Consider the following 13,795-nt stretch of genomic DNA (forward strand, 5'->3'; position numbering starts at 1 on the left):
GTGAATGTATATTACCATTTCTGCCTGAGATTTCACACATTTGTGTAAGGTTCACTTTAGGGTGCTTTGCTATCTCTACAGAAATCTGGCTTAGTCTTTGTGGTCTAATAAATTCTATGCTGTAGCTACCCATTTCTGCCTTGTAGAGAGTTGTGGCTTCTGCCTTGTAGAGAGTTGTGGCTTGATACCCTCTACTCCTTAATGTGGATATATGGTGGTTGGAGCAATTATATCACCCTGGTTTCTGGTGAAGAACAGATTCTATGTTTGATGCTACCTGACAAAGTGTCCTGAAGTTGATCGGAATCATTAAGTCAGATTTTCTCTGTATCATTAACTCAGGAATCCTTGCACCCTAACTGCATCCCTGATGATTAACCTTTGTTCATGTAGATATTGTCTATAAAGGTTCTTGGAAGTCTTGAAACATCAGATAAGTATAGAGTCATACACATTAATTGGGTGCCATTTCTAGTGACACAATTTGACTATTTCCAAGAAATGCCAAACAATTTATCACAACTTGTCTGGGTATAATTTGCTGAGGAAAGTCTTCTTCATAGCGTTCTTCAGCTCCTTGTTCCTGAGGCTGAAGATGATTGGGCTGAGAAAGGGTGTGAGGACTATATAGGTGATGCCCATCAGGGTGTCTATTTCCAGAGACTGGGGAACCTTGGGCTTTAGGTAGATGACAGAAGCAAAGCCATAGTGCACGACCACCACAGTGAGGTGGGATGCACATGTGGAGAAGGCCTTGTGTCTACCCTCAGCTGAAGGGATCCTTAAGATGGCAGCCACAATGAAGGCGTAAGAGAGGAGGATGAGGAGCAAGCAACCCAGCAGGACTGTGATGCACAACAATCCCACACCTGTGGCCACCATTGGCACATCGGTTCCACAAGCCAACTTCAACAGTGGAGGCACATGGCAAGCGAAATGGTGGATCTCATTAGGTCCACAGAAGGTTAGGTGGAAAATGGCTGTTGTCACCACCAGCCCCATGATAGAGCCACCAGCCCAGGACCAGGATACAAGACAGGCACAGCCATGGGGGCTCATGAGCACATTGTAGCGCAGGGGGTGGCAGATGGCCACGTAGCGGTCGTAGCCCATGACAGTAAGTAGGAAGGAGTGTGTGAAGCCAAATGTGAAGGAGAAGAACGTCTGGCTGGCACAGGCCCTGTAGGCAATGGAGTGGTGTGTGGAGAGCAGGTCGGCCAACATGCGCGGGATGATGGCAAAGGTGTAGAAGATCTCCGAGATGGAGAGGGCACACAGGAAGAGGTACATGGGTGTGTGAAGGCTGTGCTCTCTCCAGATGGTGGCCATGATGAGCAGGTTCCCCAGCAGTGTGAACAGGTACATGAACAGGAACAGTAAGAAGAACATCAGCTGAAGTTGGGGGAAGGTGGAGAAGCCAATGAGGACAAATTCAGTCACTTCTGAGGTATTCGATCCTTGCATAGAGGTTGTGTCTAGGGTGAGTTAAGACAGGGAAGGATCAACTATAGGGTGCAGAAATGTCATCCACTTCCTCCATATCTGGCCTTCCATGGTGCACCTAATCCATGACAGCTAGCACTGACTGATGAAGCTCTTCTCCATGCCTCATGCAACTTAAATTTTTCATCAACCTCACAAGAAAGTGTTGTTTTTATCACCCCAATTTTTGTATATCATTGAGAATATTGGGGTGCAGAGTGATTAAGCAACTTGCCTAAAATAGCAGAACCTAAACTTAAACCCATGGCTGGCTGTCTACAAAGACTATCTACTCTTTAAAATACCTGCTAGGTCACCCTCCAAAATGAAACTTATCCACCACCAACGCTAATATTATTGCTATTTTTCCATTCTACTTCATTCTAATAAATTCAGCCTTCTGATAAATTAATTGTTTTAGTTGCAGGAGACATCCCTACCTCATGGCTACAACATCTTGAACCACAATGCACTTCTACAACTGAATATGAATTAATCAGATTCTTCCTCTGGAGTTATCACTCACAAATCAGAAATAGAACACTGTAGAAATTATGTTCTAGTGTTTTCTAGCTCCAAGTTACATCTATGTATCTATGTATCCTGGGACCAGCACAATATAGCCTTCTGACCAAAGGACATGGGAGTGAGTCAATCTGAGTTTGAATCCTTATTCTGTCTTCTGTGTGGACTCAAGCAAATTTCTTCACATCTTTCTCTTGCTATGGCTCCTTTTCTCCAAACCTACTTTTAAGGGAATTGGAGTAGCTCAAACTTTTTTCCACCAAATGCATCAATAGTGCATTAATACAGAAATAATGGTTTCACAACATTGAGAATGTCACTGAATTGTATGCTATAAATTGGCTAACATGATCAATTTTATGTTATGTGCATTTTACCACAATCAAAAAGGGGCAGTAGTAAATGCCCACTAAGGGAGTCAAGCCTCTAATCAAGCTCTATGGGGTTGATAACAACAAATTAAGTGCAAACCATCTGGTTAGATAACTGGAGGCTGCAATCCCGAGTTCCTTGCCCCCCTTCCAGTCCTTTGCATCTATCCCCCACTTCTGAGTCAACATCTCTTGTAGGTCCCCAGGATAATGATCCCAACAGCCCCATTCAGTCCTGTGCCTGGAGGTCTCAGAGGGGCACATATGTCAACAACTTGAAACAGCCTCAAAGAAGAGACTGAATACCCCAATCCTTCCTTCTCTACCAGCAAACACCTATTTATAAGTCAAATGTAATATCTCTTTGTGCAACACAACCTCAAGCCCCAAATATTCCTAGGTATTTCCAAAATAATGATTCCTCAATGAATTTAAAAGTCCTTACTCATAATTCTGCCAGGACCCTCAGCATAATGTGACATGTCTCAACTGCTCCTGGCACTGGATTTTGAGTTATTAGCACCAGTATCAAGGATACAACATTAACATTGCTGAGAATAGCTATCTTTTACTGGATGTGTCCCAAGGGCCAGGCACATGTGATCAAAACCCCTCATGTGCTTGCCATGGAATCTTTGCCCCAACATGAAGAGGTACTTGCTATGAACTCTGTGTTACAGGGGTAGGGGTAGCAGCTAAATCCCACAGAGAATACATGAGTTTCCCAAGGGACTGTGACTCCACAGTGGGGGGAGCCAAGATCTGAACCAAACTTTGAAAGACGCCAAGGTCTGCTTCATAAACTGTTATGCTCACCTCTTGCTGTTGGCTGCTAATGAACATCAGAGGCCACTCCTAAGAGCAAAAAGATGTCCTTTTTTATCACGCTTCTCCTTTTACACATTCTTTTCAAATATCAACTGTCAATATTATCACCAAAATCCAGACCCACAAAGAAAAGGAGGGAGAGGATTATGGGAAGACAAGGGCTCACCATGTCCTAGGGAATGACCCTTTAGAATGAGGATGATGTAGACAACTGCTAAGTGGGGTGTCCATTCATTTGTAAAAGGGCAAACTACAGAGACAATAAAAAACTTCGTGGTTGCCATGGCTCAGGGTAAGAGAGGGAGAGACAAACGGGAAATGAGGAAATTTTTTTATAGTAATCTGTTTTGTATGATACTGTGTTGATGAATATATAACATTGTGCATTTGTTAAAGCCCATAGGATTACAACACCAATAGTAAACTGTGGGCTCTGGTTAATAATAGCACATCAATAACAGTCCAATAAATGTAATGTATTACCACACTAATTCAGGGTATTAACAATGTGGCGGGAGGTGTGTGAGGTCTGTGCAGAGAGAGAAGTTATATGGAATGTCTCTACATCATTATCTTAATTTTTTGTAAATCTTAAACTGTTCTTTAAAAATGAATAGACTTCATTTTTTAAAATCAAACAAATAACCATGGTGGGTCAAGATGGCAAGCAAACAGGGAGACTAAAGTCTCTTGGCATTGATCTCTATAGGTAAACTGCAGAGAGAATGAGAGCAAGAGTGAGAGAGAAGACCCTTTGACTATCTGGGACTCAGAGGAATCTACCACGGTGGAGCCATGGACAAGTCTTGCCCACACCCTCAGGACTGGGTGTCGCAGGGTTGGCATTGGGGATGACAAGGCTGTCCTGTGCTTGTAGGATGCTGGACTCATCCTCAAGGTGCCAGTGGCACCTCAGATCAAACCAAAATGTATTCAGGCATTATCAAATTTCCCTGGTGGAAGAACTGCTTGTAGTTGAGAACTGTAGGCTGTGTGTTTTATCTCTGAGCCTGTATCTCACTTCTCTAGCTGTTCCCGTGGGGCAATCTTTTCTTGATAAGTCTACTTGGTTTTCCCTCTCAGCATCCTCCCTCCCATTTCTCTCCATTTCTTCATCATTAACTTCTCACCAAAACCCCACCTGTGGATTTTGTTGCCTCCCGAACACTTTAGACCCAGGAGGCAGCTGCATCCTCTCATCCCTCTTTTATCTGCCAGTGTTTTCACCTGATTTCTGGTCAGGACAGCGTAGAAGTTAAAAATCATATGGATGTTGTGGGTAACCTTGAGCAACAATTCTCCTCTCTTTGCATCTCAATTTCTCGCCTATCAGGTGAACATAGTAGAATGCAGAGTTCTGGGGTAGGCAGTGCTTGCAAAGTAATCTTCACTCTGCATTAAGCTGGGAAGTGGAGACCTCTGTACCCTCCCCACAGACTCAAGCTGCACAGAGTATAAAAAGTATGGCCTCTTCAACTCAGGGGCGGATACTAGTTCCCTAGGTCTCTCCTGGTCAGATGAGAGAAGGGAAGGTGACTCACCTAGGATTCCACAGCCTGCTCCTGCTGCTGCCTCACTCTAGCAAGAGGCTATAATTTGGTGCTTCTCTGCAAGTGAGGGCTGTGTAAGGGAGGGTTGTACAGTCAAGGGCTGGCCTGCAAGGCAAGGAGCCACCGCCAGCTGGGCGGGGGTTTACCTGAGCCTGATCAGCATTATTTATCTGGCTCTGCTCCCCGACAGCTGCTTTCCCTACCTGTGGTCCTAGTGCCTCTGCCTCTGCTGCAGGGAAACTTGGAACCTTGGGGACCTTTCAAGGGAGGGGCCAACCTCAGGGATACTGTGTCCTCGCTTTCCCTCCCTCCCTGCCCACTTGGGATAATTCAGTTACCTGAATTTCTCAGGGGTTCAAATAGTGTCTAGTGCTTTGCAAATTTGGGATTTGGAGCCATGGCTACTTACATTGGCAGGGAAGAATCCCTGTGATTTACCCATTGGGCTGAAGAAGCTGTTCAATGTGCTTTTCTCTTCATCTTTCCCCATCCACCTTCCAATAAAATTACTTTCTAAGCACATAAAAAACAAGCAGTGCAAATACTTGTTTCTGTTTATTTATTTTTCATTTTATATATTTTTACATCCTTTATGTATGTATAAGGAATGCTTTCTCCTCTCAGATGTAGTTGCTGTGACCAGTTCACCTGTGCACTATCACCATAGTCCGTTCTGCTCTTCCAAACCCTGTTTTAATAGTACACCTTCCTCCTCCCCTGCAGAAGGTCTCTGATTTCTACTGCCTGTTGGTTTTGAGTTGATTACTTATTGGGTTCCTCTACATTCCTTCTATAAATTAAACCATCTTTTTTTCTTTTTCTTTCTGGCTTTTTTTTTTTTTAAATACTCTTTGGCTGAAGGGGAGGGTGTTTATGAGGTGGCGGATGCACTTTGCAAGCGTTGTCTCCTGCAGTCCTCAGAACAACCCCATGAGAAATGTAAGGTTTGAAACTAAACTTGAAAATGTACCCAAGGACACAAACATAGTGAGTGGGAAAAACTTGAAGAAATCTGTTTGACTCCAGCCTGAATTAGCAGGGAAGCTGGAGGCTGGGGTTGTTCCTGACTATCAGATGGAAGTTATCAAACTACTGTCAGGTTATACGTGGGGAATGTTAAAAGTCTGATAAGCTTATGTTTTATCCAGCCTTCAAGAGAAGTTAGTTAGCCTGCGCAGAAATGGAAGAACAAAATAGGAAAAGATGGGTCTTTCTGACTTATTTTACTGAACACAATCCTTTCCAACTCTATCCATGTTGCTGCAAATGGCATGAGTTTATCTATTTTGATTGCTGAGTAATATTCCATTGGGTAGTAGTGGTAAGAGTGGGCATCCTTGTCTTTTTACAGATCTTAAGGGAAAGGCTTTCTGCTTTTCACTGAGAATGATGTTGGCTATGGGCCTTGTATATAGCCTTTATTATGTCAAGGTATATTACTTACATCCCACAAATTTTGAGGGTGTTTATCATAAATGGATGTTGAACTTCATCAAATGCTTTCGCAGCATCTATTAATATGATCATATGGTATTTATTTTTCTTTTTGTTGATGCATTGGACTACATTAATTGATTTTTCAGATTGTTGAGCCATTGTTTGTGTGTCCCTGGAATAAATCCTATCGGATTGTGATGGTGAATTATCTTGTTAATGCTTTGTTGGATTCTGTTGGCTATAGTTTTATTGAGGATTTTGCGTTAGTGTCCATTAGAGAGATTGGCCCGCAGTTCTCTTTTTTGTGTTGTCCTTTTTCAGTTTTGGTATCAGTATAATGTTGGCTTCATAAAACATATTTGGTAATATTCCTTCCTTCTCAATTTTTTTGAAAGAGTTTGTATAGAATAGTCACTAATTCATTTCTGAATGGTAGAATTCATGTGTGAAGCTGTCTGATCCTGGGCTTTTGTTTGTGAGAAGGGTTTTTATTACTATTTCAATTTCACTACTTGTAACTGGCCCATTTAGGTGTTCTATTTCTTCTTTGTCAATTTTTGGATGATTATAAAGTTGAAGGAATGTGTCTATCTCTTCTATATTGTTGAACATTTTTGCATATAACTGTACATAGTAATATCTGATTATTCTTTTGATTTATTCGGTGTCTGTTGTAATTTCTCCTCATTTGTTTATGATCCTATTTACCTGTGCTTTTTCCCATTTGATTTTTTGTGATGCTGACTAGAGGTTTGACTATTTAGGTTTATGTTTTCTAGGAACCAACTTTTGGTTTCATTGATCTCTTGAATTGTTTTCTTAACTTATTTATTTCTGCTTTGTTTTTTATTTATTTTCTTTCTTCTACTGGCATTTGGATTTTTTTGTTGTTCTTTTCCAATTTTTTAAGGTGGTTGTTTCTTTAAGTTCTTTCTTGTTTCTTGATGTAAGCTTGAATTGTTATATATTTTCCTCTTATAACTTCTCTTGTTGTGTCCCATATGTTGTGGAGAGTTGTATCCTCATTATCATTCATCTCAAGGTAATTTTAATTTCTTCTTTAACCTCCTCATTGATCCAGTTTCTTCCAGTAATATGGGTTTCAATCTCCATGAATTACTAGGGTTCCTTGCTTTCTTTTCATGATTTATCTCTAGTTTGATGGTTTTATGATCAAAGAAGATAGTTGGTATGATGATCTTAGTGTATCTGTTGAAATTTGTCTTGTGACACAATATGTGATCAATCCCAGAGAATGATCTGTGTGCACTTGAGAAAAATGTGTAGTCAGATTTTTTTTTTGGAGGGTGCAGTGTTTTATAGATGTCTGTTAAGCCCATAATGTCTAGGTTTTTGTTTAGAGCTCTAGTGTCCTTACTTATTTTTTGTCTTGTTTATCTATCCATTAGCCACTCCCAATACTGCCTCACCATGAAGCAATAATTTCTTTTTATTTATTTTGGTTTGATTTGGGTTTTGGTGTGTTTTTTTCCAGAAAACTAATTTATTTATTGCTTTTTTTTTTATTAAGAAATATTGGTTCATACCACTGTTCATAATTTAGAGCATAGGTTAACACCTCCTCAGATATATTATCACACTACCCCTGTTCCAGTTGGCTGGGTTCTTGTGTTCTAGCATTTGAGGAATAATCACCAACACAATGGATAAAAGTTTAGCAAGCTTTGGTTTATTGCGAGAAAATCTCCTGACAGTACGAGGGGTTCCAAAGGGTGTGCCCACTACTGTTAGTGGTAGGTTTACTTTTATAATCTTTCATGGGGATGTTCCTTGTTCTGGTACTTTTTCACTACCCGAATTTGCTTCATTGCCCCACTTTGTCACCCAGAGGTGTGAAGTCACCACAAGCTTCTGTGTGCCTCTATATGCCTCTTGTGGTTACCAGCCTCTACCTGCTAGCTCTGTGGCTAGCAGCCTTTGTCAGGTTTCTGCTCCCTCAAGCACCCAGCATCAGTCTACTGTTTTACCATCAGCCCTTGCTAGCCATCCCTTGCAGGCCAGCTCCCTAGCCAGCTATATCTCTTCACCCTCTTCCAGACCAACAAAGTACCATAGTCCTATGCCATTGAGCTCATGCCCCTCTTTATTCCCATCCCCATTTTATCTTCCCCTCCAGTAGCCTCAATTTTAGTCATATATCCAGAGTTTGTTTTGATTTCATTTTGTCAACTCCTTTGTATTTTCTTCTTTATGTACTCTACATATGAGTGAAATCATCTGAGTTTTGTCCTTTTCCTTCTGATATATTTCACTTAACATCACAATTCCACTTCCATCAATGTTGTCACAAATGCCAATATTTCATCTCTTCATAGTTTAGTACTATTCCATTGAGTATATATACCACATCTTAATCCAATCATTTGTTGTTAGGCACTTAAACTGTTCCGTAATTTGACATTATCAATAGTGCTACAATGAATCTGGCCATCTGTATGTCTTCTTTGGAAAAGTATCTATTTCTAGCTATTTTATCCATTTTTTGATTGGGTTGTTTTCTTTTTGTTGAACTGTATGACATTTTTATAGTTTTGGATATCAACCCTTTTTAAGATGTGTGCTATGAAAATATTTTCTCCCATTCACTAGGGTATCTTTTTGTTTGAGTGAGAATGGCTATATCAGAAAGACCAGAAGTAAGAGCTGGCAAGGATGTAGAGAAAAAGGTACCATCATGGGAAAGTAGACTGGTCTAGCTCCTATGGAAAGCAGCATGTAGACTTCTCAAGATATTAGAAATGGCTACCATATGATCCAGAAATTCCATTCCTCGGTATCTACCTGGAGAATGCAAAAAACACTAATTGGGAGAAATATGTGCACCGAGCACTATTTACAATACCCCAGCTATGGAAATAACCTAAGGTCCCAAAGGTAAGTGAGTGAATTTGGAAGATGCCATGTCTATATACACAATAGACTACTATTCATCTATAAAAAATTATAAACTCTTGCCATTTGTCACAACATAGATGGAACTAGAGAGGGTTGTGCTAAGTGAAATAAGTTAGAAAGAGAAAGACAGGTGTCAGATGATGTTACTTATATGTAGAATATAGAAAAACAAAACAAAGGGTCAGATAAAGCCAAATCAAAAACAAATCATAGAAATCGATTGTAGAACTGAGGCTACCCAAGGGCAAGAACAGTGAAGAAGGAGCACAATGGACTCTGGTGGAGATCTATGGCTGTCTTGTGGTAGATGTGGTATGGTAACATAACCTGAAAGGGGTGATAATTTCCCACTAAATTATATACTGTATTGTAAAGCCAATGTTACTTAAAAAAAAAAAACTACTTCAATACCTGAAAACTCAGATGAAAATTGAAATATTTTTGAATCAATAAAATACATCATAAACTTCCTGAATTTCTGATCTCTTTTATGAGCCACAGAATTCACATCTGTCCAGAGCTTACTATGTCCTGAGTCCTTTGATGGATGATTTGCATTTTATTTTATGTAATCCTCACAAAAACAGAGGGAGACAGGTACCATCACCTGGCCAAATTTATACCTGAGAAATAGTATCACTGAGCAGTAATAATGCTAAATAGCTTGCAAAAACAGGCTAGTAGAAGACTCAGCAAACCACACTTAATGAAAAAGACTCACATTAAAGCAAACATTGAGTAAGTAAAATATACTCAACCTATTCATGGGCAATGTGAAAATTTGAGCCCAGGTCTGTCAGATTTCAGTGCCTTTATTTTCTTGGTTCAGCACAGGTGATCTATTTCATCCTGAAATTCATTCCCCAGTTATTTAAGTCAAATTTTGCCAAAACTTAGTACCAACAATGCTATCATTTACTCAGTAGTTTTATTTCAATTGATGTTATTTAAAGCTACAAACTTTTTCTTTGTCAAGAGATCTCGGCCATAAATTAAGAATAAAAATTTAAACCAGCTGATATAATACATGTGGCAACCAGGGAGTACTTGGCATTTTCCCACCTGAAACAGAAAATAAGGGTAAAATGAAAATATCATGAAAATGAAAGAATATTGCTTAAATTCTAGTTAGCTACTATTGATCAACTCCTTATAGTCTAAAGAATGTTATATGATAGTGTTAAAGACATAGCAAGGCACAATGAAAGATGATCGTGATTTTCATGTAATACAGTGGGTAGCCGATGGCCAAGTAGCAGTCATAAGCCATCGCTGGGAGAAGGATGCTGTCTGCTGCCCCAAAGGTAATGAAGAAATTGCCTGGATAAGTCAAGCTGAACAGGAGACATTGTTGGTCCCACACAAGTGGGGGATCTTGAGGTTGGTGGTGACCATGAAGCGGGTATCAGTCACAGGAAGAAGGGCTTGGGGGTGTGAAGGTGAGGGTCCAAAATGATGGCCAGGATGGTTTCCCCAGATACCTTATCAGACACAGGCTGGAGGAAAAATTAAACAACACTGGCTGCAAGCCAAGGAGGATAAACTTGAAAATTTGGGTTTGATTGTCCATGTCCAAGCATTTCAAAGGCCATCAACAATGGGGGAGAGGGGAATTTCAAAGGCCATCAACAATGGGGGAGAGGGGAATCTCAGGAAACAAATAGCTCACTTCCCTGCTGTCCTACCTACCTATCATTCAAGATACATCTCACTTAACCTCTCTGACCATCAAATTCTTCATCTTTTCATGGGATTGATAATTCTAATCCCTTTGATCACTATAAGAAGTAAGTGAGGAAATACACAAAGATGGAGGATGGGGGCTACAGCTCATACCTGACATGTTACAACTGTTTCTCATTGTAGGATTCCCAGCCCTCCCTGGTGGCACAAAGGGTTAAAGAACAGCATTACAAAGCTAGCCACAGCCACTTCATCATGAGTTCAATTCTCCACCAGGGAGGTGACCCAGATGATGCAGCAGACCTTTCCTGTCTTGCCGGCTGCTCCCCTCAGCAATGTACTTGTCAGTCTGCCTCTGTCTCTGGTGAATCCTCTCACTGCTTCTGCACCTCTGGCCTGTACCCCAGTTCTGTATGCATAAATAAATAAATCTTTAAAAAATATATATGCCAGCCTTATATGCTGACTTTTCAGAATTTCTGTCAGGAAACAATCTCTCACCTTCTCTCCCAATTCAGTATCCAAGTCTTGTGTCAAGAATCAAAATACAAATCTCTCCCCAGGAGCAGCATTAAACATTTGTGAACAATAATTGACTCCATAATAGAACAATCATAGACAATAAGCTTCCCACTCACCCTCTGCTGCAGATAGGTGTATGCATGCATTTCTCTATGAGGCAACCTGTATGTTTTTTGTATCTCTGGACCCCCATGCTCAGAACCTACAAATAAACCTTGGAGTGCTGTTTACCCTACAAGTTACTTAAGTAGAGCACAGTATGTTCAGGTATATCTAAGGTGTGAACATTTACTGAACAGGTAAAATAGTATACAGGGTACTCTGTCCTTTGGCATATTCCTTTACACTTCTGATTCACTGGCTTCTAATTCTGGTTCCAGCATGCCCCCTTTCCAAACTCCCAATCTCCAAGTTCTTCTTGCTTACCCTGTTGTTCCTTGACCACCACTCCCTAACACTGACCCCACCCCCAGCTATGCTAGTCTCTTGGGGTCCTAAGTGGGACCTCCCCTACATAGTTGCTGAGGTTGGCCACTAGAGTCATGCACCACATGTGAACAGGTGCATGGCCAAGTCAAAGATCAGCACTGCCCTCAGTTCTCTCGCACCCCTCACACCTCATTGATTCCTAATTTGTGGCTATTAACATCATCTTCACCTCTTGGAAAGAAATAAAAATTTCCTTTAGGGTGAATACCCCAATTCAGGTCAACACCTTCTCTGTCCTAGACAACCACCAAACACTGACCTCCCATGCAGTCCATTCTCCACACTGCAGCCAGAGTGACCTTATGAAAATTCACCTTCCTGGCTCACAGCTCCTCTTCTTGCCCCCAGACATCTTCAGTTCTCAGATTGCTGGCTTTGTCTCCTGCTTTGGGGTCTTTGCACCTACTGCCCCTTTTTCTCGGAAGCCTCTAGCCCCCAGTTTCATCTACACTGTTGTAGCTTCTGCAAGGATCCTTTCCTGATTGTCCTTTTATTGTGCTGAGGCCACGGGGTCGCGCCTGGACACTACTGACCTTGAAACAGGCTCATTCTTTGTCTAGGGACAGCCCTATTCAATACTGTGGAATGTTGAGCAGCATCACTGGCCTTGATCTACTAGGTGTGATGTCCCTCCCACCATAATAAAGAAAAATATCTTGAAAGCCCAGGGAGGGGTTGAAATTGCCCTGTGTTAAGGATCCCTGATGGAGGTTAAATATCTCTGCTCTCTCCTCCTGCACAGCTGCACTGATAGTGGAGCACAAAAGTGACATGTATTTGATGCAAATCCCCATTGGAGCTAACCACGTGACACTTAACCCACTGACCCCTCATAACTCTATAAGGCAAGAAGCTGAGGCTCCAAACCCTACTCCTACTTGGAACTAAGAAACAACCCAGACCTGTTCTGGAACTTACTCCTAAGCCATTCACAAGGAGCCGTCCACCCATGAGGACCTGATGCAGAGCACCATGCGTCCTTGCGGTGCAACTGAACAGATAATCCTACCCCATCTCTGAAGGAAATTTCCAGGGAGAGGTTTTCCCTGACATGAGCACCACACAGCTTTCTTCCTGAGACCTTTATGAGCAGTGGCTGCTGTATCTCCATCAGCTCCCAGGGGTCCTGTTTTCAAGGTTCAGGGGCTGCTACAGCCTCAACATTGCCTTATGGCTGTGGCAGAGGGTCATGCTTTATTGCAGAAACACCACCAGCAGTTTGTACAAGTCTCTTCCACCTCTAGCAGTATGATTTCCAGAGAAATTTGTTATAAGAGAATGAGCACATCTTCCCCAGTGGAGCCTTTAATCCCAGCTCCTTATGGAAATGAGTTTTGTCACAAAGCACTGATTTGTAGACCTGTCTCTCTTGAATGACAAAGGAATATCATGGTATTCAACTTTTCCCATGGAAAACACTTCACATGTAATTTTACTAATAATGGTCATACTGTATTAAGTATTTGTTATGTGGTTGGAGTTGTGACAAACATGCAACATCCTGTAATTCTTGCAAAAACCCAGTGAGGAAGGAAATTGAGCATCTCAGTTAGCCATTACCACACAGTTCTAGGACCGAACCAACAATACAAATGACCATGTCATACATAAAAGGTAGTCATTTCCTCACGTGGCTGAGTAATATTGTGTTGTATATATTCACCAGTGTTCTCCATCAATGGACATTTAGGTCATTTCTACCTTCTGGCTCTTACCAATAGAGCTGCTGTAAATATTCTGTACAAGTGTTTGTGTATCTGTTTTCAGTTCTTTTGGGCATATATCCAAAGGTGTAATTTCTGGGTCAAAGAGTAATTCTGTTGTACTTTTAAGAAACTACCAACCTGTTTCCATAGTAGCTCCATCATTTCATTCCTTCGAGCCATGAATGATGGTTCCAATTTCTCTTCATAGCTGCCAATACTGTTTTATGTTTTGTTTGTTTTTTTATTGTTATTCTAATGGGTTAAAGTATCTTTATCCATTCACCTG

General features: G+C 41.2%; 1 protein-coding gene across 1 annotated transcript; it reads right to left on the bottom strand.

The window, feature by feature from the left end:
- Positions 1-516: 516 nt before the first annotated feature.
- On the bottom strand, positions 517-1,464 carry LOC101625349 (olfactory receptor 10H1-like). Its single transcript, XM_004688666.1, has one exon. The coding sequence runs from the start codon at positions 1,462-1,464 to the stop codon at positions 517-519; it is 948 nt and encodes a 315-aa protein (XP_004688723.1).
- Between the last annotated feature and the right edge of the window lie 12,331 nt (positions 1,465-13,795).

The sequence above is a fragment of the Condylura cristata genome, unplaced genomic scaffold (genome assembly GCF_000260355.1).
Source record: "Condylura cristata isolate star-nosed mole 26May11 unplaced genomic scaffold, ConCri1.0 scaffold00024, whole genome shotgun sequence".
Taxonomy (NCBI): Eukaryota; Metazoa; Chordata; class Mammalia; order Eulipotyphla; family Talpidae; genus Condylura; species Condylura cristata.

Excerpts from the sequence above, each read along its gene's own strand:
- LOC101625349 (XM_004688666.1), bottom strand. The coding sequence starts at position 1,464 with ATGCAAGGATCGAATACCTCAGAAGTGACTGAATTTGTCCTCATTGGC.